This window comes from Alternaria metachromatica (assembly GCF_023757995.1).
Source record: "Alternaria metachromatica strain BMP 0045 chromosome Unknown scaffold_11, whole genome shotgun sequence".
Lineage (NCBI taxonomy): Eukaryota > Fungi > Ascomycota > Dothideomycetes > Pleosporales > Pleosporaceae > Alternaria > Alternaria metachromatica.
The window spans coordinates 81,619-105,242 of NW_026055502.1; the positions used below are offsets into that span (position 1 = coordinate 81,619).

At 52.7% G+C, this 23,624-nt stretch overlaps 8 protein-coding genes across 8 annotated transcripts; 4 read left to right on the forward strand and 4 right to left on the reverse strand.

The window, feature by feature from the left end:
* Positions 1–1,913: 1,913 nt before the first annotated feature.
* On the reverse strand, positions 1,914–2,675 carry J4E83_005482 (uncharacterized protein; the record flags this gene model as incomplete). Its single annotated transcript, XM_049332401.1, has 1 exon — positions 1,914–2,675. One exon carries the CDS (start codon positions 2,673–2,675, stop codon positions 1,914–1,916), a length of 762 nt encoding a protein of 253 aa, XP_049188209.1.
* A 1,037-nt stretch (positions 2,676–3,712) lies between these two features.
* J4E83_005483 (uncharacterized protein) lies at positions 3,713–5,575 on the reverse strand (the record flags this gene model as incomplete). The annotated part of the gene is made up of 1 exon (XM_049332402.1): positions 3,713–5,575. The coding sequence occupies one exon, from the start codon at positions 5,573–5,575 to the stop codon at positions 3,713–3,715; it is 1,863 nt and encodes a 620-aa protein (XP_049188210.1).
* A 1,821-nt stretch (positions 5,576–7,396) lies between these two features.
* Positions 7,397–12,784, forward strand: J4E83_005484 (uncharacterized protein; the record flags this gene model as incomplete). The annotated part of the gene is made up of 8 exons (XM_049332403.1): positions 7,397–7,691; positions 7,754–8,601; positions 9,020–9,060; positions 9,114–9,234; positions 9,288–11,324; positions 11,378–11,752; positions 11,799–12,472; positions 12,523–12,784. The coding sequence occupies 8 exons, from the start codon at positions 7,397–7,399 to the stop codon at positions 12,782–12,784; spliced, it is 4,653 nt and encodes a 1,550-aa protein (XP_049188211.1).
* Positions 12,785–13,539: 755 nt separating this feature from the next.
* On the forward strand, positions 13,540–15,606 carry J4E83_005485 (uncharacterized protein; the record flags this gene model as incomplete). Its single annotated transcript, XM_049332404.1, has 1 exon — positions 13,540–15,606. The coding sequence occupies one exon, from the start codon at positions 13,540–13,542 to the stop codon at positions 15,604–15,606; it is 2,067 nt and encodes a 688-aa protein (XP_049188212.1).
* Positions 15,607–15,824: 218 nt separating this feature from the next.
* On the reverse strand, positions 15,825–16,671 carry J4E83_005486 (uncharacterized protein; the record flags this gene model as incomplete). Its single annotated transcript, XM_049332405.1, has 2 exons — positions 15,825–16,477; positions 16,569–16,671. 2 exons carry the CDS (start codon positions 16,669–16,671, stop codon positions 15,825–15,827), a joined length of 756 nt encoding a protein of 251 aa, XP_049188213.1.
* Positions 16,672–16,996: 325 nt separating this feature from the next.
* Positions 16,997–19,451, forward strand: J4E83_005487 (uncharacterized protein; the record flags this gene model as incomplete). Its single annotated transcript, XM_049332406.1, has 2 exons — positions 16,997–17,086; positions 17,301–19,451. The coding sequence occupies 2 exons, from the start codon at positions 16,997–16,999 to the stop codon at positions 19,449–19,451; spliced, it is 2,241 nt and encodes a 746-aa protein (XP_049188214.1).
* Positions 19,452–19,528: 77 nt separating this feature from the next.
* On the reverse strand, positions 19,529–20,890 carry J4E83_005488 (uncharacterized protein; the record flags this gene model as incomplete). Its single annotated transcript, XM_049332407.1, has 1 exon — positions 19,529–20,890. One exon carries the CDS (start codon positions 20,888–20,890, stop codon positions 19,529–19,531), a length of 1,362 nt encoding a protein of 453 aa, XP_049188215.1.
* A 1,112-nt stretch (positions 20,891–22,002) lies between these two features.
* Positions 22,003–23,241, forward strand: J4E83_005489 (uncharacterized protein; the record flags this gene model as incomplete). The annotated part of the gene is made up of 1 exon (XM_049332408.1): positions 22,003–23,241. One exon carries the CDS (start codon positions 22,003–22,005, stop codon positions 23,239–23,241), a length of 1,239 nt encoding a protein of 412 aa, XP_049188216.1.
* Between the last annotated feature and the right edge of the window lie 383 nt (positions 23,242–23,624).

The window sequence follows — 23,624 nt, forward strand, 5'->3', positions numbered from 1 at the left end:
CGGCGTCGTCTCATGACGGCCCTGCGATGCGGCTACTCTCTTCGCGTCGTTCGCGTCACGCACGGGTAAACTAAGCTAATGACAATATCATCTGTTGATTTTTAGCTACTCTTCCAGCGATGAAATTTGATTGTGGTCTGTCGACCACCCTAACAGCATCATTGGACAAGAGCATGCTTACGTGCAGCTACGTACCTCTGCACTGCCCCACTCGCGGGCTTTGTCATTCACCTACCTAGGCTCCAACTTCCCATAGTTCTTCTTTATCCACACTGCACAACTCATGATCGCGCAAACTTCTTCGCTCTGTGTATTTACATCCATCCAGCGCGGAGCTGTTTGACGATGACAAGCCATGTCCAACCAAGCTCCGATGACGTATCGAAGCCGCAGCCCCCAGACGGAACATTCGTATACGCTCCGCTCGACCATGACAAAGCATCAATTCGCCTAATCCGCGTCCTTGCAACACGAACTCACGAAGGTTATATCCAGTGCGAGATTCGGCATGCATCCATCGATGACTCGTACATCTGCCTCTCCTATGTCTGGGGTGAGCCAGTGGACGAACACCGTATCGTGGTCAACAACAGGACTATGAGAATACGGAACAACCTGTTCGATTTTCTAGAAAGAGCAGGGAAAAACGGCTGGTTACAAAAGGAATCGCTTTGGATTGACGCTCTGTGCATTGATCAAGAAAACGTGGTCGAGCGCAACTTTCAAGTGCAACAGATGGGCCGTATCTTTTCCTGCGCTCAAGAAGTGGTATCGTGGTTCGGCGAAGACAAAGACTCTATTGCCGAATATTTTGTCAAACATCTATCCCGATCGGAAGATGCGGTCAATTACAGCCTTGACGTTGTTGACAACCTGTTCCTCAAATTTGCCTACGCACCTTACTGGAACCGCGCTTGGATTACTCAGGAAGTCCAGCTCGCTCGAAAGGTCACTCTCCTAGCTAGGAACGTAATGGTTGATTACCGCCGGCTACTCAACTCGGACAGGAATCTTCTGATCAAAGATAACTCAAATCCACATTGGATAGTGCCGCCACGCCCTGAAACCTGGCTACCTATTAGAAGCCTTATCCACGTAATGAGTGAGTTTGGTTACAAGAGATGTCACGATATACGAGACCGCGTATATTCCTTGCTCGCTCTTTGCGATGACGGATCAGACGTCCAAGTCGATTACCACACGTCAGTAGAGCGACTTGCCAGACACACTCTGGAGTGCTGCGAACGGTCGTTTTGTTTTTGCTCCATGCGCATCGTCCACGATGTCTTACACCTCGGACAACAGCTTTCCCACGGCCCATTGGAAGACGGCTCTTTAAAGCCTTTCGCATACATGACCTTGCCTTATTATCAAAGCTCTCTACCATCGCCGAGGTGCGCATCGAGGCCGTGCAAGTTTTCAGCATGCGACGGAACTGCATTGTCGCATACCCCAGGCTTTGTTCATCAAAGCTCACAGAACGATGATCCATCAATCACCATCTATCCCGGGTCCATTTGCGAGTCAGTTGTTCACAACCTTGTCAAAATCCGAATGGTTTCAGTAGGAAAATCTCGATACAGGTGTGATAAAGCGAGGTTCTCGGGTAGTGTCATGCCGCAGACATGGTATTGGGATGCACCGCACAGAGGTCGGCACCATTACCTCGTGTTGACACTTGCAGAAGACACCTGCAGAATTGACTTTCAATTCAGCGCCTTGATCGAGATAGCACGCGATTTAGTAGAGGCAGAACCGTGCGGCATTGTTAAATCTCAAGATGCAAAGCTTGGACACCCTGTGTTGCGCCTTTGTTCTTCACCAGAATAGTTTGGACGTTCTATATTACATGACTATCAAGTTGGAAGCGTCCATGTTCAACACTTGTCAATTCTTTACACGCAAGCACATCTCTACCATGGCAGCGTAGTTCCATCCCAATTCTGGAACGTTCCCGAAATCGACCTCTCCGCCTTATCCAGCGTGCTCAAAACACCGCCCACACTCTGCTCAACAGTAATAGCACCCGCGGCCTTCAGTGCCTCAGGCGGACCCATAGTGTTCCCCATATCTGTCACCACCAAACCAGGATGCGTCACGTACGATGTGAGCCACGGCTCCTCGAAATGCATCCGTGTCACCGCCCAGTTCAATGCGGCCTTGCTAGAGCCATACGGGCTGAAGACTTCTGGGAAGCCTGCCATAGCTGCCTGGGCGCCCATGCTGCCGATGACCGTGGAGATGGCGAGGAAGATGGGGTTGCCGGTCTTGCTGGCTTGGAGAAGCGGCTTGACGGCCTGGAAGAGGAGGATGGGGCCGATGGTGTTGACGGCAAAGTGGTCGCGGAGTGCATCGGCCGAGGTGTTAACGATGGTTGTTCCCGAGTGCGCGATTCCGGCGTTGGCAATCACGATGTCGAGAGAGGTGATTCCATGCTCGGATTCGAGCTGCGCGACAGCATTCTTGGGGTCTGCTTCGGCAGATGAGTCGAGCTTGACGACGATGAGTTTAGAACCAGAGGCCTTGGACAAAGACTCCAGTGTTGGGGTGGACTTGGCGACGTCTCGGACTGCGGCAATCACAGTTGTGTTTGGACGTTGAAGCAGGCTTTGGGTGAAGCCTTTACCGATGCCGCGGTTGGCTCCGGTGATCAGATAGGTAATGGGTGAAGACATGGTTTGATTTGTGGTGGCTGCTGTGATGATGTCGAATGTGTAGCAATTGGTAGAGAGCTGTAATGTTATGATTCATACGATACACCTCTCCCTTATGTAGGCTCCGACCTGGAAAAGAAGAGGTGATAAACCCCGAGGCCGAGCATGCTTAACAATCCTTTGGTTCTTTCTGGCGCGCTGGTGCTGGTGAGGAAAAGTTCCATACGAATGATGCAATTTGGCCAGAAGGAGAGTTTGTTCGTCCGGTGCTGAGAGATACGGGCGCAATCTGGTGAAACACCTAGACTGATCAGTCGACCTCGGGATCTAAGCATGACCCGGTGGGTGATTAGTGAACGTTGGGATTTCTGGTAGCCGGACCGATGCTTAGTGAGCCCGGCCATCCTAGACTAGGTAGTCTACCACGCAACATCTTCATGAGTTACGCTGTCTGATTCTAGCCACTTCTGCCTCTTGATTGTAAGTCTTGACATTTTTCGACATAAGGAATGGAAAAAGCTAAGGGTGAGCAGTACATGATAGCGCATATAGTAAGGCAGAGGCGACCTCGGGAACGTTGCGGACAAAACTCCGTGAACCAGGCGTTGTACTTTTTGTTCGGCGGTATTCGGGGGTACGTTAACCTGCTGCAGCATACCTTGGTAGCTATCGCGCACGCAATGTTAACGTTTCAACCTGAAAGCGGGGGATTCTCTGCAACTATGTTAGTTCCCAAGGACTGAGGTCGAGATGAATGATTACCTATGCATTTCGGCATGGAGGTAGGCGGCGTTAGCAGGAGCGGCTGCCGAGGTTGCCGAACTTTGGCCGAGTCGAAGCCGTCCACGGTGCCCGGGTGGCTTTAAAGGCATCATTCGCCTCTTTGACGACGCATGGAAACATAAGACAGGCAGCCGTGCGTGAATGAATAAGAGGAACAATGTCCGACAGATACTTGATAGTTCATTCATGTATCAATGACGCTCTACCGACGGTACTAACGAGAGCGGCCAATTTGGATATAATAAACACTGTACAGAGAAAAGAACGTCCCGCATCTAAACACGACAAAGCTTGCCGTTCTCGTTCGGTAGACCGTCTACACTCTCTACCCTCCACCTCTCGCTACCGACACCGGTAGTCGCAAAGAAAACATCCTGAGGGTCAAGCTTCTTCTTCAGCTCCAACAACTTAGGGTAGTTGTCACCGAAGAACGCATTACCAAAGTCTGGCTCGAGACGATCAGCCTCAGCAAGGTAGGATCCAGCACCAGGGCTAATGTCTCTCCAGGCCTGCATGTCGCCTGCTTGGAACTCCTTGCGGATCTTCAAGATCTCCTCGGCGGTGCTGTTGATGGGCCAGCGTACGGACTGCATGCTGAATGAGACGAGCGGGCGCCAGTGAGTGTTGACAGCGTTGTCAGTGTTGTATGGGTCTTTGGCTTGCATGTTGAAATGGACTTGTACGCGGTTCTTCTCGCTCGATCGGCGGATGTTCTCGTATACTTCTTGACGCTTCTCGGCTGTCTCGAAGTTGGCGCGAGGGAAGAGGCGCGATGCAGTCGCTACATTGGGCTTCTGAACAGCTTCGAGAGGGAAGGATGAACGCCACGCGTCGTAGTAGTTGTCGAAGTGAGTGATGTTGGGGTCATACTTGACACCCAAGTCATCGAGCTTGTTGAACCAGGGCTGTAGGAGGGCGGTGGCTTGCTCTACATTCTTGCCCGGCGCGAAGAAGGGCGAGAAGGCGAACGCAAAGGTGCCGTTGGAGGGGATCAGAGTCCAGTATGTGTATGTACCGGCATCGGCGTTGTCGATCCAAAGGTCGACGTATGAGCGGATGGCAGCCCAGAACGTCTCGTTGCCTGTGTCCTTGGAGTTGAAACCAAAACGGGAGGCTGTGACTTCGAGGTCGGGGTGGGCCTTGACGGTCACGGAAGTGACGACGCCAAAGGTACTGCCTCCACCGCCGCGCAGGGCCCAGAAGAGATCGGTGTTGGAGGTAGAGTTTGCGACAACAAATTCGCCATCCGCCCTAACAACCTCCATGGAGAGTACGCTGTCAGCTCCAGTGCCGTACAATCCGGTCAATGGAGAGTGACCGCCTCCTTGGATGTATCCTCCCATGACTCCGACCGTCTCGCCTTCGCCACCAACGACGATTCTGCCCTTCTCGGCGGCAGCCTTGTAGATCTCGAAAGCCTGCACGCCGACACCGCTCTTGAATGCAGGGCCAGTGTAGTTGAGCTTCTCATCGACATACTCTTCGATGTACTCGATATCCTTCATGTTGTGCGTCCAGATGCTAAGAGCATCCTTGCCGCCACTCTTGCCGAGGAAGTCGTGGCCAGTGTTCTTGACGACGAGTCTGACACCCGAGTTACGAGCAAAGTTGACGGCGAGCTGGACGTGCTTGGGTTCAGTCGCGTTGACAACGTACATGGGGAAGCCTCCGCGAGTGCAGCCATGCGAGTCGTAGAGAACCGGTGGGGCACAGGTCAGGCCTTGAGCGACTGGGGACATCATTTCGATAGGGTCGATCATATGGATATATGACTTCTGCCATGCTGCCACAGTGTATTCGGAGCATTTTGCAGCGTTGTAATCTTCGCCGGGGTAGCACACTGCTGCCAATGGAGTAGGTGCACTGATGACGCGGTCGCCAGTGAGTTTGCTGAGCTGGGACCAGGCTTCATCGGAAGGCCATTGGGGGTCATCGGGGTAGACTTTGCATCTCGAAGAGTTCGTTGGTGTTGTAGCGTCGAGCGAGCCGGGGAGAAAGAGGGACCTGACTGCTGAAGTGACGCCTTGGAGGTCTACATCTACGTTGAGGGTGTTGGTTCCCGCCTTGGCCGAAAGGACGGGTGATGCCGTCGTTGACGTCGCAGCCAAAATCGTGAGCCACACAGCGATGGAAGCCATTTTGAATAGTTCGTCGGTGTAAAACGACGACTCAGTGTTTCACCGAGTGTACCAGTCTTTGGCAATTGATCGTCTCCCGTCGAACGTTTGCCGATCTATATGTCTGTCAGAAAGTTTCTTTTTGCCATTGACGGCCGTTACTCACTGTACCTTTCCCCTGGGGCTTGCGGCTGGGCTGCGGATGACGGACCGTTGCGCACTGAGACGAGAACAAGGCGATAGTCATAATGGTCATCTTACGGACTGACTCGATATAGGAGGCGTCGTCCAATAACCTGAGCTTGGCAGGATGTAGGCTAATGTTCTTTGCCCAGAGTGTGACCGCTGATCTTGGCTGGAAAGATTGTTGACAGCTGAGATAACCGGGGTCGACGACATGGTATTCAAGTAATCACGGCATCGCGACCTATCCAGGCAATTCCTGAATGTTCATGTATGCAGATGTTGCGTGGTACGGCGTATCTCACATGCATATTCCATATATTGGACCTATCGCAGGGAGCGATCAGCAACGATAATGCGAATTCTGCACTCGTGAGGCAGTCCCTGGAATATCGACTGCGCCCACGTGCGCTCGAATATGTCGTTGGGACTAGTCTCAGGCACATCGTTACTCGAGTCGTGAGGCTTGCCGCCCAGGGTCTGCCTGGTTGGTGCCGGCGTAGCTGCCGGTAGTGTAAAGCCTGAGAGTCATGTACGCGTGCAAGCGCGAGGCTGCCGCGATTGCCTGACAACGGACCTGCAGCAGTGGACCTCACAAGCCGTTCTAAAACACGCGTTCATGATAACGGCTTGGAATGGTGTTGATTAATTATTCTTGGTCTTCAATTGCAATTCAGCGCATCGGGGTGGCTACGCGTTTCGTAGGAGCCGCGTCAGACGGGTCGGACAATAAACTAGTCCCGCGGGATCGTCTCCGTTAGCCACATGGCCGCCGACCTCCAAGCCTTCAACGCCAACAACGCCATAATCCTGCAGATCGGCATACTTTCTTCCCCTAAACGCAAGTGCCTCCAAACATCGATTTGCTCACTCTGCAATCGCAATCGCAATCACAAAGCCTAGTGGCAGTGGCTATTGTCCATGGTGGCGTCCAGACCATCGACCAGCCAACATCTGGGCGGACAGGCCTCCAGCCGGAAAATTGCGACCGTGTCCAGGGCTGCCCTTGACATGTCAGCCCAAATTCGGACCGTGAGAAACCGATTTGGACTTCGTGAGACGCTCTAGTCCTCTTTCTGGTCAAGCGAGAGGGGAAGACACGAGCGGGAGTCGACTACTGTTGCCGCGGCTGTGGTGTGCATAATGGACCGCCTCGCTTTGAACGACGCCTCTGGTTCCTGGCAGGTTTTTATCCTTGAGACGACAAGAGTCTAGAGCAGCGGCTGGTCCGAGGCAACCTTCCACCTCGCCGTGCAGTGACAGCATCCTTCTTGGCTCCCAAACATCCGATCCTGACAACAAGGGAGCGTACGTGCGACTTCCCGCGTGGACGCGCGACATATACTAGTCACATAGCGAGGAAAACTCGAAGGCGTCCAGTGCGGGTACATTCGACTTTTCGTTGGGTGGGCCAATAACACCTACAATATCCGTCACACTTCAGATCCTCACTGTTTGCGTCGTTACTCCACGTTCGCTTCTCGGTGCGATCATCCGTCGTGGACCCACGATCTTCATAAGCCCTCTGGTTCATCCGGTTCGCGATCCACTGAACAGGCCAACATTGAACTCCACGCCGTGGGCTTCAACGCCTATTGCGCACCTACGGACTGAGCGCTCCACAGTCGCACGACGCCGGCGACAAACTCCAGCAGGACTATGGTGGAAAGCCGACAACCCGAGGTCCTGGCCATCATCGGTACTTTCACAGTCGTCGCCTCTCTCACAGTCTTCCTCAGGGTATGGTCGCGGTACCTCGGACGCAACTTTTGCTGGGACGACCACCTTATCTTGATAGCCTTTGTCCTCCTCATACTAGATACTCTGGCAACATGGATGTACATTGTACTGAGCGGCACCGGCTATCATGTCTATGATCTGCCCAAGAAGTCGGTGGAGGAACAGCTCGTTGCGATACGATGGAATTTCGCCGTACAGATGATGTACCACCCACGTACGTATATTGGATCTGCAGGACATTCCGGCATTTTGCTGACATGTGGCGTCTGCTTCTAGTCATGGGATTGATTCGAGCTTCCATCATCATGTTCCTCTTCCGCATGAAGGATAGTCGGCGGCGCGTACGATACCCGTTACACCTTACTTTCTGGTTGAACATCATATACTCCGTCGGGTCGACTATAGTCAATGTCGTGCAGTGCACGCCTCGTGCCTACGCTTGGTCCAGACCTGCCATGGATAGCATCGATGCCGATGGAAATATTGTACCAGGTGGTACTTGTATCGACGCGCGTACCTTTGTACTTGTGTCGTGTGGTTTGTCCATCTTCATGGATCTTATCATCATCCCAATTCCTTCTATCATGGTATGGGGTCTCCAAATGCACCGACGTACGAAGCTCCTAGTCGTTATCGTCATGAGCCTGGGTTGGATTGCGACAGGTGTTTCGATCGGCAGATTCATCGTATACTACTACCGATTTGCTCCTACCAACAAGGATCGTACCTGGGATATTGGCATAGGAATCAGCATCGCCGAACCAGCTGTACACATCATGACGGCATGTGCACCAGCGACCAAGTGCCTCTTCCGAACCCTGTTCCCACAGTATGGCACCGGCCGGAATACCTCTTACTACGAAGACCGTACAGCGGGCACAATGCGACCGAGCACCAAGGTTTTCGGGAACTTCAACTTTGGGCTATCCAACAACCCAGATGACGAGATCACTATCCAGGAACTGGGAGGCGCCCCTAGGACCGCCCCGCTTCCACCCGTGAAGGACGAGTGTGAATACGGCTTGAAGGCAATGGGAAGCTTCGAATCTAAGGAGTTCGTTGCAAGAGGATTAGGGAGGAAGAAGAGCTGCTCAAAAACCGCATGCACAGAAGCTAGTGAGCCTGTAGAGGCGGAGCCAGAGCATTGCCTGGGGCAAGCTCGGTGATTGTGCTTTTAGTCTGCGTTGATGAGCGATGATAGCGTTTGAGATACCTGGTGAAGATATTCACACTCCTTTAGCACATAGTAGTAATCGATGACGTCTACGGCCAATTGAGAATTGTGCGTATACTTGTGCCCTCGCATTGTCGTAGCTGGGAGTGGAAGGTGGCGGGGCACGCGTGGGCGCGCTTCCACGTGAAGGCCTAGCGCGATTTGGTGGGCGGTACCGAGACCCTTGCCCATGTGAGACGGAACAACAAACATTAGCAGCGACGCATTTCAGCACGACAGCACATGCAGCCACCATGAGGATTATAGAACTCGTAATCGATGTAGGCGACCCCGAACTTTACCGTAGTCGCTTCCTAACACGCGCATAGGGCTACAAGTCATACGCTGTCCGAACTGTCATCTCTGGCTGGTAGGGATTGTTTACGCTCCCCGCACGTAACGACACGACTGACAGTCGACCAGGGACGAGAGCTTCAACTCAATCACGGGACTGAACGGATCCGGAAAGTCGAACATTCTCGATTCGATATGTTTCGTACTCGGAATCAACAACTTGAGCGTGGTGCGGGCGCAGAACTTGCAGGTGAGTGTGGACAGCAAGAAGTACGCGATACGGGAGCGCTGACAGTACTGCAGGATCTCATCTACAAGCGTGGCCAAGCGGGTGTCACCAAAGCGAGCGTTACCATCGTGTTCGATAACCGCGACAAATCGAAGAGCCCCGTCGGCTTTGAGGAACATGCTCAGATTTCGGTGACAAGGCAGATCGTGCTCGGCGGAGCGAGCAAGTACCTCATCAACGGACACCGCGCGCAACAACAAAGCATACAGAACCTGTTCCAGTCTGTACAGCTGAACATCAACAACCCGAATTTCATGATTGCTCAAGGAAAGGTCATGCAGGTGCTGAACATGAAGGCCAAGGAAATTCTGGCTATGCTGGAAGAGGCTGCTGGAACACGCATGTTCGAGGACAGGCGGGACAAGGCATACAAGACCATGGCTAAGAAAGAAATGAAGGTGCAGGAGATCACGGAATTACTGCGAGACGAAATCGACCCGAAGCTCGAGAAACTGCGGATGGAGAAGCGTGCCTTCCTGGACTTCCAACAGACACAGAGCGAGCTCGAGCGCCTTACAAAGCTAGTCGTCGCATACGACTACATACGATACAACGAGCGCTTACAACAATCGGCCGAGGACCTTGAAGCCAAGAAGCAAAGGGCGAAAGATCTCGACGCGTCCGCTGTGCGCATGAAGAAGGAGATTGAGAACCTCCAGGAGGACATCAAACAGACAAAGGCAACACGAGAGAAGGAGCTGCGCAAGGGCGGAAAGTTCCAGGCTCTGGAAGAGGAAGTCAAGACGCATTCGCACGAGATTGTTCGCCTGACGACAGTGCTAGACCTGAAAACGACCAGCATGGCCGAAGAGGTAGAACGGAAGGAGGGCGTCGAGAAGAGTGTGAAAGAATTGGAGAAGCTGCTGCAAGAGAAGAAGCAGACGTACGAGAAGTTACAAGAGAAGTACCAGACAGCCCACGCCGAGCTGGCCAAGCAGACAGAGGAGGTAGAGAAGAAAGAAGAACTTCTGCAAACTCTACAAACTGGTGTAGCTTCCAAAGAAGGCCAGGAGGGTGGTTATCAGGGCCAACTGCAAGACGCCCGGAATCGCGCAAGCGCAGCCGCGACCGAGCAAGAGCAGAGCAAACTTCGGATATCACATCTTGAGAAGCAGATCAAGGAAGACGAACCGAAGGCGAAAAAAGCCAAACAACAGAACTCTGGGCTCCTCCAAGACCTCGAGGCGTTGAAATCCCAGGCTCAGAAGCTAGAAGCGGACCTTGCGAAGCTTGGCTACAACGAAGGTCAGGAAGCCGATATGTATCAGCAAGAGTCGCATCTTCAGGCACGCATACGTGAACTTCGCCAACAAGCAGACGGCATGAGGCGGCAGGTTGCGAACATCGACTTCAGCTACAACGACCCCTCCCCGAACTTCGATCGGTCTAAAGTGAAAGGTCTGGTCGCTCAGCTCTTCACACTAGAAAAGGAGCATACACGAGCAGGCACCGCTCTGGAGATTTGCGCTGGTGGTCGGCTGTACAACGTTGTCGTTGACTCAGCTGCCACTGGCAAGCAACTACTCGAGAACGGCAAGCTGAAGAAGCGAGTGACGATCATTCCACTCAACAAGATTGCAGCTTTCAAAGCGTCGGCAGAGAAGATTGGAGCTGCTCAAAGGATCGCGCCTGGGAAAGTCGACCTGGCCTTGTCGTTAATCGGATACGAGCACGAGGTCAACGCTGCCATGGAGTACGTCTTTGGGTCCACACTCGTCTGTGAGGATGCTGAGACCGCTAAGCGCGTGACCTTCGATCCCGCAGTGCGCATGAAGAGTGTCACTCTACAAGGTGACACATACGACCCAGCTGGTGTTCTGTCTGGTGGTAGCGCACCTCAGTCTAGCGGAGTTCTCATTACCCTCCAAAAGCTCAATGAAATTACTACAGAGCTGAGTTCACAAGAAGGCCAGCTTCAGTCGCTGCAGGCTACCATGGCCAAAGAGAAGAAGAAGTTGGACGCTGCTCGTAAATCAAAACAGGAGCTCGACCTCAAGAGGCACGAGATCAAGCTCACTGAGGAGCAGATTGGCAGCAACTCTTCCTCATCGGTAAGTGATGACTCCTAGAATTCGAACCTGGGGCTTTGCTAATTATGAATTAGATCATCCAAGCCGTAGAAGAGATGAAGCAGACCATTGCTCAGCTCAAGGAAGACATCAAAGCGGCGAAGACTCGCCAAGACGAGGCCAACAAGGATGTCAAACGTATCGAACGCGACATGAGCGAGTTCAGCAACAACAAAGACAGCAAGCTTGCTGAACTACAGTCATCGCTGGACAAGCTCAAGAAGGCTTTGAACAAGAATAGCGCTTCGATCAAGCCCCTGCAGACCGAGATGCGCGAAGCTATGGTCGAGTCCGAGCAATGCGGGAGTGACCTGGCGGCAGCACAAGAGCAACTTGAAGAGGTTCAGACCAATCTGCAGTCGCAGCAAGCAGAAGTCGACGAGTTGCTAGCTGAGCAATCTCGTGTACAGGTTAGTTCTTTGGACCAATGTCACATGTCAATGTTAACCTCGTTAGGACGCCCATGACCTGGCTGCAGCCCACTTGAGAGACGAACAAGCGAAACTCACAGGCTTCGACGAAGAACTTCGCTCACTTGAAGATGCGATCAGGTCGAAGAACTCGTCCATCACTGAAGGCGGTCTGGAACAACAGAAGCTCGGCCATGAGATCGAAAGATTCCACAAAGAACAGGAAGGCGCAGCTAGCCATGTCAAGGCGCTCGAAAAGGAGTACGAGTTCATCGCGAGCGATTCCGAACTCTTTGGGCGTGCCGGAACAGTCTATGACTTCAAAGGCGTGAACATGGCCGACGCGAAAACCAGGCGGAAGTCGTTGGAAGAGCACTTCCAGCAGAAGAAGAACAAGATCAACCCCAAGGTCATGGCTATGATCGACAACGTTGAGAAGAAAGAAGCCAGCCTCAAGCGGAACATGTCGACAGTCATCCGAGACAAATCGAAGATCGAAGAGACCATCGTCAAGCTTGATGAGTACAAGAAAGAGGCGCTGCACAAGACCTGGACAATTGTAAATCGCGATTTCGGTCAAATTTTCAACGAGCTGCTGCCAGGCAGTTTCGCGAAATTGGATCCTCCCGAGGGAAAGACGATCTCTGATGGTCTGGAAGTAAAAGTCATGCTGGGCAAGGTGTGGAAGCAGTCACTGACAGAGCTGAGTGGTGGTCAAAGGTATGTACTCACCCGTACTCGCCCGAATCACATGCGCTAACATCTACTAGATCACTTATCGCCTTATCCCTCATCATGGCCCTCCTCCAGTTCAAACCTGCACCCATGTACATTCTGGACGAAGTCGATGCAGCGCTGGACCTTTCGCACACACAAAACATCGGTCGTTTGTTCAAAACCCGCTTCAAGGGATCGCAATTCATCGTCGTCAGTTTGAAGGACGGCATGTTCCAAAACGCAAACCGCATCTTCCGCACACGGTTTGTCGACGGCACTAGTGTGGTGCAAGCCTCGTCGGGATCATCTGGATAGGTATTGATGTTTGCGTAATGTGTTATGAGGCATGGTTTGGATACCCGGTATGCATGGCTTGATTTGCGGAGTGGAAAGATATCCGTGTAGTTCTGCATAGGAATGGTGTTGGTGGAGTCTTGTTTATGACACTAATGTCCCGGTTGGGAAGTTGGTATGCACATCCGCGGCCCAAACGGCCACTTCCTCGTTAAGATGTCTTGTCGTCCATGTCTCCTTCCTCATGCGGAAACCAAATATACAAGCTTCCTCTACACCCCAGCTCAGAGCAACACCATGTTTCCTACTATTGCGCGCTACCTATTCTTTTTGCGCACCCACCTACGATACACCTATTGACCTTACGAACGGTTTGCTAATCAACACACCGTCCGCTAGATGCGTGATCAACTGGGCGCACACGCTTCAGATACGCAACAACGGCTTTCATCGCCGGTCCGCTCATGCTATCGGCACCACCGACCAGGGCCCACGCAATCGATACCCCCGCGTATGCCTCTATCACACCTTCGGGCATACCAGGGCTGATCGCACCCTCTGCACACGATCTCGGTAGCTTCCTGGGCCCGAGCTCGCCGACGTCTCTCACTAGACATTACACCTCACTTCAGGACCATGCCGACCAGATCGTTAGCACGGAGTCGTCAGAGAATGGCGAAGGAACTACCCCAAGACGGCATGTCGACAGACGTGAGGGGTTTAGCTGGGACCATCGAGCAAGCCTCGGAAATGAGAGCAGGCACAGTCGCAACCCAATGGCGATGGAACAGGAACGTCCGAAAACACCTCCACCGCTGGAAGAGATAATTCGAAGGACGACCATAGACGATGCGGACCATATCCAAAACAGCAAGCTGCAGCATATCGACAGTATGGAGTCGCGCACTTCCGAGACTACAGCTCGAACAGGTTCCTTCTCCACAGAAACCAATGATTCTTACGTCCGCGATCACAGAAGGTCATCTATCGCAGCTTTTGCCAAGGGCATCGTAAGGCACGTGCCGGAATTCAGGATGCTTCACCTGCCCGAAAGCAAAGATGACCAAGACCGGCGAGATCCTCAGGAAGGAAGTCCGCTCAAATTATACAAGAAAGACCGCATGCTATCATTCGCACCACTTCCTGTTGTCAAAGCCAAGGAGTCCTACGAGCAAGCATCAAAGCCATCCGTTGTTATCGAAGAGCCAACAACGCCAACAAAAAATGCAAAACCCCCATCGTGCCCACAGTCTCCGACGGGAAAAGGCGGACTACGGGACCGCAGAAAGGTCAATCTCGATCTTTCTATGCCAACTGTCATTCCAGACTTACCTGCTCGCGGCCGCTCACCCGTCGATATTATGGCCAACCTCGGTGCTCCACGCGCGCGAAGCCCGAAAACACCGTGGATCCGCAAAGAGCAGCCAAAGTGGGAGCCAATGCCAATGGCCAAAGCTACGCCAATCCTCGAAGAAGACTACATTCGGGACAGCACCTCAGCGCTGAGGAATGAAAATCAAGGTGGCATAGGTCTCCTGCCCGATACCGATGCCATCTTCTCGTCGCAATCGCCGAAGTTCGAACGACCGCCGCCGAAAGTACGAGATCGGTGTTACATCGATCGTCCACGATCGAAGAGAACGAGAAGTGGCAGGAGTGAGAAGAGTGGTACGAGTGCCAGCGATTCGACGGTGGCCAAGACACCAGATGGGAGTTGGACCCCAGCAGAAGAGAAGATATACAGAGATCAGCAAGCCCGAACAAAGGCAGAGTTGCAGCAAATAGCGAGCGAATCCAAGGCGACACGTTCGCGCCGCTGGTTATGGCTGAACAAGTCGAGTGAAGATGCACCTCCCTCTCCTGGACCAACGCAATCTCTCAATCGCCGCTTCTCTTTCAATCCCTTCCGACGCTCAAACCGCATCTCCGACCAAAGCGGCACAGAGGCTACCAAACAACAAACTCCATTTTCCTTCTTCCCGGCTCGGGGCAAACAAGTACCTCCAGTAAAGTCGCTCGCACAAATGCATGCTCCGCCAGCCTTCATCCCACCCGGCCTCCAACGCGTACCAACACCACCAATGTTCGACTCCAACGGTGAAGTCAAAGGCAAGCTAGCAGACTTCTTCTTCGACGTCCATGGCGGTGGCAGCGCAATCAACACACGCAACAAGCCCAAGTCCAGTCCAGGTGGCTACTGGGATTCCGACGCCCTACTCATGAGCCTAGCAAACGACATCGACAACCCCTCGGACGAAGCAGAAGACGAAGGCCCTTCCGGCCCCCGCAGCGACTTCATCAACCCACCCGTCGACTTTGGCCCGAGCAGCACGCTCACAGCGAGCACAAGCAACGAAATCGGCAACGCAGCAGGCTACCTCGGCGTAAAACCACCAGCCAGTCCCTCCTTAGCTGCCACATCCCCCATGCTGGGCCACGACGTCTGGTCCCGCATCCACCAATCGCACTACCCCGACACCCCGGACGAACGCACTCTCGCAGCGCTCGCCCGCCAGGAAGAAGAAGAGCGACGAAAGTTTGAATGGCTCGTCCCTGAACACCTTCCTAATAGTCCGCTGTGCCCTCTGCATCCGAAGTATAGGGGGCCCAGCGCGGACTTGTGTTACTGGCATGGACGCAGGTCTGGTAATGAGATTAGGAAGGGGGAGTATGGGGGGCTGGGGGCGAAGGGGGTTTGGAATAGCGCGAGTGGGAGTAGTGGATATAGTCAGCATGATTATGGTTTTGGGGATAATGGAGTGGCTGGGGGTATGCCCAGGCTCGCGGGGACGCCGAGTAGGGAGGTGAAGAAGAGGAGATTGATTAGCTTGTCTAATTCTTGAGTGCTAGAGTTGTTCTTGACGTCAAGTTGAAATGCCTCTTGAGACAGGCGAAGAGGATCAAACATCACGACTGAGAGAGAAATGACGTTTACATACGAGAAGATGAATTCTAGACATGCAATTACCGTCTACTAAACCGTCGTACCTCATGAAATGCGCCAGTGAAGGAGCCCGTCTATCGTAATGCGAGTGCGCTCGGCACCATGCGCCGTTGTCCCTCAAGACTTCTTGTACGCACTAGCAGGCTTCGCTATCTTGCCGTGATCGTTCCACAACTGCTCCCTCTCACGGATGATCTGCTGCGCCCATGCCTTGACTTCCTCGCTCTTGATAACATCTGCGACCCACTGGAATTCCCCAAGATCATTCTCGCACTTGGACGTGCGCTCGTATTCGACCATTTGAACGAGAAGCTCAATCTTGTCGATGTCGTGCACAAAGTGCGACTCAGCCGTCTCGCTGTCCTCGTATTCCTGCCATAACGCCCTGATGTCCTGGCCGTTGAGTCCACCGTTGAACTTGCCCAGCAGGTTTGTGCAGATGTAGTCCATGGTCTCGGTCTCTCTCCTGCTCTTTTCTTCCTTGGAGATTCCGTCTACGGGGGTAATGTCGCCGACAAGCGCCTCAGCCATGTCGTGGACAACAGCCATGCGACAGCATCGCGCGATGTCGAGCTTGGAGCTTATTGAGGCAGGAGCCATCATGGTGAGGATGCTCATGCGGTACATGTGGTCGGATATAGACTCGCCATCGCCAATCTCGAAACGCTGCCATCCTGCACGTTTGGTCGTCTTTAGGCGCTCGAGGAGGTGGAAGAAGGGGAGCGGTGAGTCGGTGTTTTCGGGGTACTTCAGTGCGTTCTCTGAAAGGACTTTGGAGCAGGTTAGCGCTATGTTGATGAAAGTCATGAGGGGTAAGAGAGGTGTCGCATACGGACGAGCTATCGCTTGTTCATGACATACCACTCTCGACTGTCCACTTCCTCTGTTCTGCTTTCTTTGCGTCAAGTACACCGGCGTTAGAGTCGGGCACGCCGTTGACCTGGGTTGCTTCGTCGACTGTCATGATTGCTTTGTGTCTCGAATGCGGTTCGGAGTCGGAGGTTTATAGAAGTCTAGCGGGTGCGTGATTGTCTTATAAACGGTGACTGTTTGGTGAGTGAAGAATGGCGGGACAAGTGACGAAAGTCAGACAGGGAACAGAAGGCGCGAACGGACCTATCGATAACACCCGCCTTGGCAAACAACGCAAGGGTCCCGTCACACCGCAACACCACGCATGCACCCCAAGTCTCAGGGACTTTGACCAGGGTCGCCGCGTGAATGCATGCTCTGCGGTCGCGAACATGTCTCGACCGCCCTCAACCGCCTCTACGGCCACCGCGACTACCATGAGCGGCCATGCGCGCACCGCGTCGGTCAAGACAATTCCCAAACCTCAAGCAGTGAACCCAATAGCAGCGCCCGATATTCGCCTGTTCGTAACCAATTTGCGATTGTTGGATTTGGATTTGCGACCGGATTGGCCTGAAATCACGATACAAACTTTCTCGGCCAAGAATGCAGACCAGCGACAGAGAATTGGCGGGGCTGAATGGGCACTATTTCGACTCTTCGAAATATGGGATCCCAATGAGACAGCACAGGTATGCTGGGATGAAACTTCACGCTTATCTATTTCTGACTCAGCTACAGAAACTCCAACCATTCTTCCCGCCACTCGAACCACTCCAATCGTTGAACCTCCGCGCTGCGCTATACCGATGTCTGAACGAATTGAAGAAGAACGGCATTTTGGGAAGAGAGTCAGTTCTTAGGAAGACAATGCTTGACGAGTGCAAGGGCGAGAAGTTCTACGAGATATTGGCTATATTTTCGAATGCCGTACTCAAAAAGGTTCTTGCAGCGCAAGACGGAGGTGACAGAGACGCCGTTGTCGCAAGAAAACTGGCGACAGCGTCAACACTCTCAGTCGAACAGCAACGGTCATTACTGCCCCTAGCTATCGCACACAAGGCAGCGCTCGTCAACGTGCTGAGACAAAAAGAAGAGAAGAGGCTGAAGTACATGGAATTCCATGGTCTTCTGGACAAAAAGGCAGCAGATATTCGGGGTCGCATACGCAAATGCAAAGATACCCCTCGAGCGCAAAAGCCAGCGATACCACAGAAAGAAGCCAATGCCATCAAGAAACAGCTCAAGGACAACTGGGTTGGCAACCAACAGTGGCTCGACGTAATGCTACGCGGCGAGAACGTACAGGCGGACGATGCGTTCCTAAACAGCCGGTTCGACAAAGTCTTGCATATGGTGGAAAAAGGCAGAAAACTAGAAGACGTCGCGCCTGAAACTGGATTACTGGAGAACCTGCAAGCAAGAGTGCAAGAGCAGCAGGAGAGGTTACAAAAGTGGAAGGCTTTCCATGCTGAGCTACAAAATGACGACTCAGAGAAGGAAACATCAGGAAGCGGACAGACTACGGCGCCAGTAAAGGAGTTCCACTTCGATGACCACTCGCAATATCAATTGCCGTCGGCGAAGCACACAGCAGAATCTGCGAGTGTAAAGCGGCCGACTATGCGAACAGAGTTTCAAGATATCCTGTCTGACATGGACAGTGAGCTGGCGCGAGCCGCCAAGGTCAGAGCTAGTACTGCATCTACAATTATACATCATAGAAGTACCTCGACGGCAAAGACTGCTCGCCCACCACTTCTCACAAGGAAATCTACTCAGACGGAGGCGATACGCAAAGCACCAGTGATTCCAGCTAAGCCTGTCAAATTACAGTCACCATCAAGACCAAACTCGTTAGAACATGTCCCGGTCCTACCCAGACCATCTCGGCACGTTCCGACAACTGCCACACCAATCGACTCAGATGCCACACTAATCGGTCAATCATCTGCGTTGAGTAGAGCTACGACTCAGCACGACGCATCGCCGACGGAGACTGACAACGAGCGCACACCAGTACCGGAGACTAGATCTGCTGTTTCCGAGCCCGCCGTCGATAATTCATCGTCTGAAGCTGCCAAGACACTTACTAATTACTCGGAGCAAAAAACAGATCTCTCCCCTGAAAAACTACTTGAGCCATCGCCAGAATACCCCTCTGAACCACCAATCCCAACTTTCGATCTCCCAGAACTCAACGCTGAAGAAGCACTTGCCGACCAGATCATCAATTCCATCGGTAATGCGACCCCATCTCCGGTCAAGAAGCCTCAACCACGCATGTCCCTTTCACTCATTGAACGCACACGCATGACAATGGCACGGACAAACTCTTTCGAACCTGTCCCAGAGTCACCTGATCTCCCGCTGCCATCTATGGGACCACCGCCTATTCCTTCTATCACTGGAGATGAAGACGGCGACCGACGCGCAACACTTGCCGAACGAACCCGGCTCACCATGGAAGCCATGCAATCCAACCCCCGCCCCTCCGTCACAGCAAAGAAGGAACAGCGTAAATCTAGCCGATCATCACTCTTCCCCGTCAACCAATTCGACACACCCCGGACCCGCAAATCATTCGAACTCCTGGAGCAGGCGAAGCTCGAAAGTATCGAGCGTACACCCACCGAGCAATTGTTCAGTGACGAAGTGGATTACGATAGGGTGTTCAAGTCAAGACCAAAGATTGCCACAAGCCCGGTTTGGAGTCCAGAAGGTGGCGTTGGTGGGCAAGAAGAATTTGGAAGTGACGGTGAAGATGTGGATGGTGTTACTGGTATTGATCTGGGAGATGTGGATCAGGACGATGACGGAGAGGATAGGTTCAAGGAAAGCTGGATGGATAGTCCGAGTCACAAGAAGGGGGTGAGGAGTATGAGGTATTAGATACGATGGAGTACACTTGTAAATGACATATCAACATTGGGACCAGCCCTGTGCGACCATCCATCTTCTCGTCCCGCTCACGACCAATCCTTCACCTCCACATATGTTCTCCGCTCACCACGCTTATCCACTTCTCCGTCACCAGTCTCAATTCTCGTCTCGTTTTGAGTTGGATCGAAACAAGTCATCTGAACAGTACCGTTACATGCTGGATACAGTTCACGCGTCTTCATATCACAGAACATCTGCTCGGGCTCGGAATAGAAGTCAGGCCCAACACTACCGGTGCTTTGGCAGATCTCCACTGCACTTTGCGTGACATCTTGACTCTTGACTAGTACTCCATCGAACTGCCTCTGGAGCGGATGGTCGGGTGAAGTGCGCCGATACTTCGATTTGGGAGCATGGGTAAATGGCCAGTAGGATGAAGAAGATCGCGATCTTAGAAGCGACCGACGCTTTTCCGGCCCAGGCGGGCATGAAGGCCTTTCTTCACACTTATAATACCACCAATCGTCGTTAAGACACATCTGGTCGTACATAACAATGAGATCGTATCGTTCCTGGTACGTGAAACTGTCGTCCTCGCAGATGTGAGGGTCTGTCGTGCTGTCTTTTGCAGCCGGTATACATGCGGAGACGGTATCCAAAGGAAGACTTGCACCTTTGGGTGGCGCTGGACTGAAGATCTCCGGGCAGAGCATTGGGTCGAGCCTGTCGTATGAGCCAAATCGCGCCAGCGAGTCGCACATTTGTGAGGGGTCTTCTTGCCATCCATGGAAGGTAGTGTTGTCGAGCTTGAAGTCGGGAAGATGAACTTGGAATCCTTCGTAGTGGGTCGCTGAGTCTCCGTCGTCGTCGGGCTTGTCGATCCACAGGCATTTCGGTCGTCCGTCTTGGGTCTGCCCGGATTCCGACTTGAACTGGATCTGTGTCGCGGATGGGGACCAGGAGTACTTGTAATCTGGGTTGTGCGTGTTGCATATGGCAGCTACCTCGCCGGGCAGGAAAGCGTACGTGTCGCTGCTAGTGGGGTATGTGACTGCTATAGCTGAGATGCAGATAGCATCGGGGCCAGATGCGGATACGGTGATGTACTCGGCTTTCTCTGTTTCGCCTGGCTTGATGTAGTCGGCCCAGATGTCGGTTGGACTGTTCTGGCTAATGACATGCTTGCATTTCTTGTTTTTGCTGTAGCCAACGCGGTCTCCGTTTGCGTTGAAGAGTGATACTTCCGGAGCGCATCCGCCGTAACTCAACTTCTCGTATATCTCGTCCTTCTTGTTCTGCTCATCGGCATCCAACGGCGGCAGACCGACCAGTACGTTGATCTTGGTTTGTGGCTTGGGGTTGCCGTTGAGCCATTCGGGGACCATGGGAGCAAGACTGATCATGGTGAAAGCTACACTGAGACCGAGCTCGGCGAAGAAACCTGACATGGCGAGAGGTGATAAGGTATACAAGTATGGAGCTTGTAATAGGAGGGAATTCGATAGCACAAGATGTAGATACTAGGATAAGAATGTTTGAGAGCGTTTGGAATATTTGCAAGTAGTTGAAGGTTATAGCGATAACTGATGTTGATGCTCTCATCGACTGTTGCTTTGCTTGCTTCTTATATCTGACTGTGACAGGGCATAAAAGATGCATTCTCCACACCCAAAAGAAATCCGGACGTGTTCCTTTGGCCTCTCGTGTCCTGATGCAAGACCCTCTGGACCCCATTCCCATGATGATGGTGTCACCTACACTGCACGCGTCATGCTCGTTCGACTTTCGTGAGCTTGAGATGCAGGATGCCATCACTGTACTCTCAATTACTCCTTATGTGTCCTTGTTTCTGCTTCATCTCACTGCATCTGAGGTGTCGGCAGTTACATCGGCCCCGAGTCGCGACACTGAGCACTCGATCTCCTTTCTATGCCGCAGCCCCAACTCCATTGCGATGCGATAAAAAACATCATGGCCCCCCTCTGTGACATAGAGTAATCAAATATGGCGCCGTATGTCATCACATTGGTGTGGTAATGGCTCTGCGCCGCCTCAACGTGCGGCGTCTGGACTTGCGGCGTGGCGACCATCGTCACTCACAATCCGCCCCCGCAAGACCCTGAGGCGGCTCAGTTACTGTTAGGTTTCATCTAGAGATCTTTCCGCCTCTTCGAAGAGCATACGTGACATCCAACACGGCGATCGTGTTCCACATAGTGTCACTGCCGAACTTCGCCACGGGCCGTCCGCAGCAGATGGACAAAGAACCCAAGCACCGCCTTTGATAACGAGGGCTTATGACGTAGCATTGAGACGTGAAATCTGGCATGAGGCTAGATGTGCAAATCTGTTGTCTGATTCGAATGTGACCCCAGGAAAGTTCGGCGGGACGAGACACGCAGAGAAACGACGGAGGAAGACATAAGAGCCACGACTCCTGACTCGACGTCCAGCACAACAGTGATCTACTCCCTTCTTCACCCAAACTCTACTATTAAGATCATTCTGCAAATTACATCTTCGTATCAAAACACCATCGCCACTCAACAACACCATCACGATGCGCCACTCGGTGCCGAAGTCGATTGCTCTTGGATTGTTGTCCGCATACATCCTCCAAAGTAGCGGCAAACCAATCATACCGATCGCTCCATGCCAGAACGAAGTCGATTGTAGATACCCATTCAACAATACAAACTGGCCTTATCTTGCCCGTACTGATGCTCTCCCGCCCGCACTCGACCGTAGAGCCAGTGGCGGAGGACGCCCAACTAAACCCAACGACAACAGTCCCAACGCACCTCATGTAAACCCAGATCAGCAAAACACTCCTTCTGACGCCGGCGATCAGCAGGGTGAGTCTGGGGGGTTCAGTGAGCAGCAAGAGACATCTGGTGGCTTTTCCGATTCGCAGGAAACCGAGGGAGGGTTCAACAACAATAACAACGGGGATGATACGGGCGGTCCAGGTTCTAGTTCGCAACCAGCGGCCCCCGACCCGGACGCTCAACCAGCAAACCCTAATCCAGCCCCGAACCCCAATCCGGCCCCAAACGCACCCGCGGGTAACAACCCTGGTCCGCAGAATGCTGTTCAGTACGCGCCTTCAGCAAGGAACAACCGTAACCAGCCGGCAACATCCGCCAACGACGTTTTTGATCCCAACACTGCAACTCCGGCTGTTCCGGTAGTTAACTTAGCAGCCCGGGTGAATGATTTCCGAAGAATCATTGCACGAGACGGACTTACTGGCAAGCCATGGATGTTCTACTCTGGGCTGGATAACCGCGGAGAGAGCTTCGTCTTCAAGCAAACGCTGGAGCACAAAATCGGCCAAACCAACATTCCATATATGGATAACGTACTGCCTATTAGAAACCTGCATGATAGATACCACGACGAATACGAAACATATAGATTGGCTGGTGAAAGACAAGCCAACTACTACTTCGCAGCAAACTCGAAGGCCTATGCTCAAGCAGTGGAGGGCGATATCTACGCTTTGATAAAGAGTGGTACCAGTGTGAACCAGCCGTATCCTGGGAAAGGCTCAAATTGGTGGACCTTTGAACTTCCAGAACTTACCCGTAACGCCCGCGTGGATAGCATCAAAGTTGTACCTATCAACAGAGACGATCGTCTGCAATTGGGAGAAGATTATGAGCGCTTCGAATTGGGCGACGAAAAGGTGATCTGGAGGAGAGGCGATGAACCGATTGGTTTTCCAGCAGATGAGATGCATGGCGTCGCGAGGCCCGGTGAGCCATGGGAGACTCTCCCGGATGTGGAGATCTCCTAATAGATTCGCATGGCTGCGTGTCGATAACCATTATCGACGGACTGACGGCGCTGGGCGTCATCAGCAAAGGAAAGAATCAGAGAGAGTGGGTTGAAATGAGATGGTATTTCCTCATGTTGAGTCTGTCATTGCCGATGGCTGCTTTTGTTTATTTATTGAGTCGCTCGTTTTGCTTTTCTGTACTACGACTTAGAGAATACATCTACGTATGTGAGATGCACGCAACTTCGCTTAGAATACCCGTATCTCAACCTTGCAAGTATCTCGTGGAGTTGCGCATCATTGGATGTGACTGGTCGCAACACTGTATGGCCGACGAGTGAGGGAGCCAGGCCAACAGCCATCAGGTGTCGAGGGGCATCGTACGGCGTCGCACTTGACGC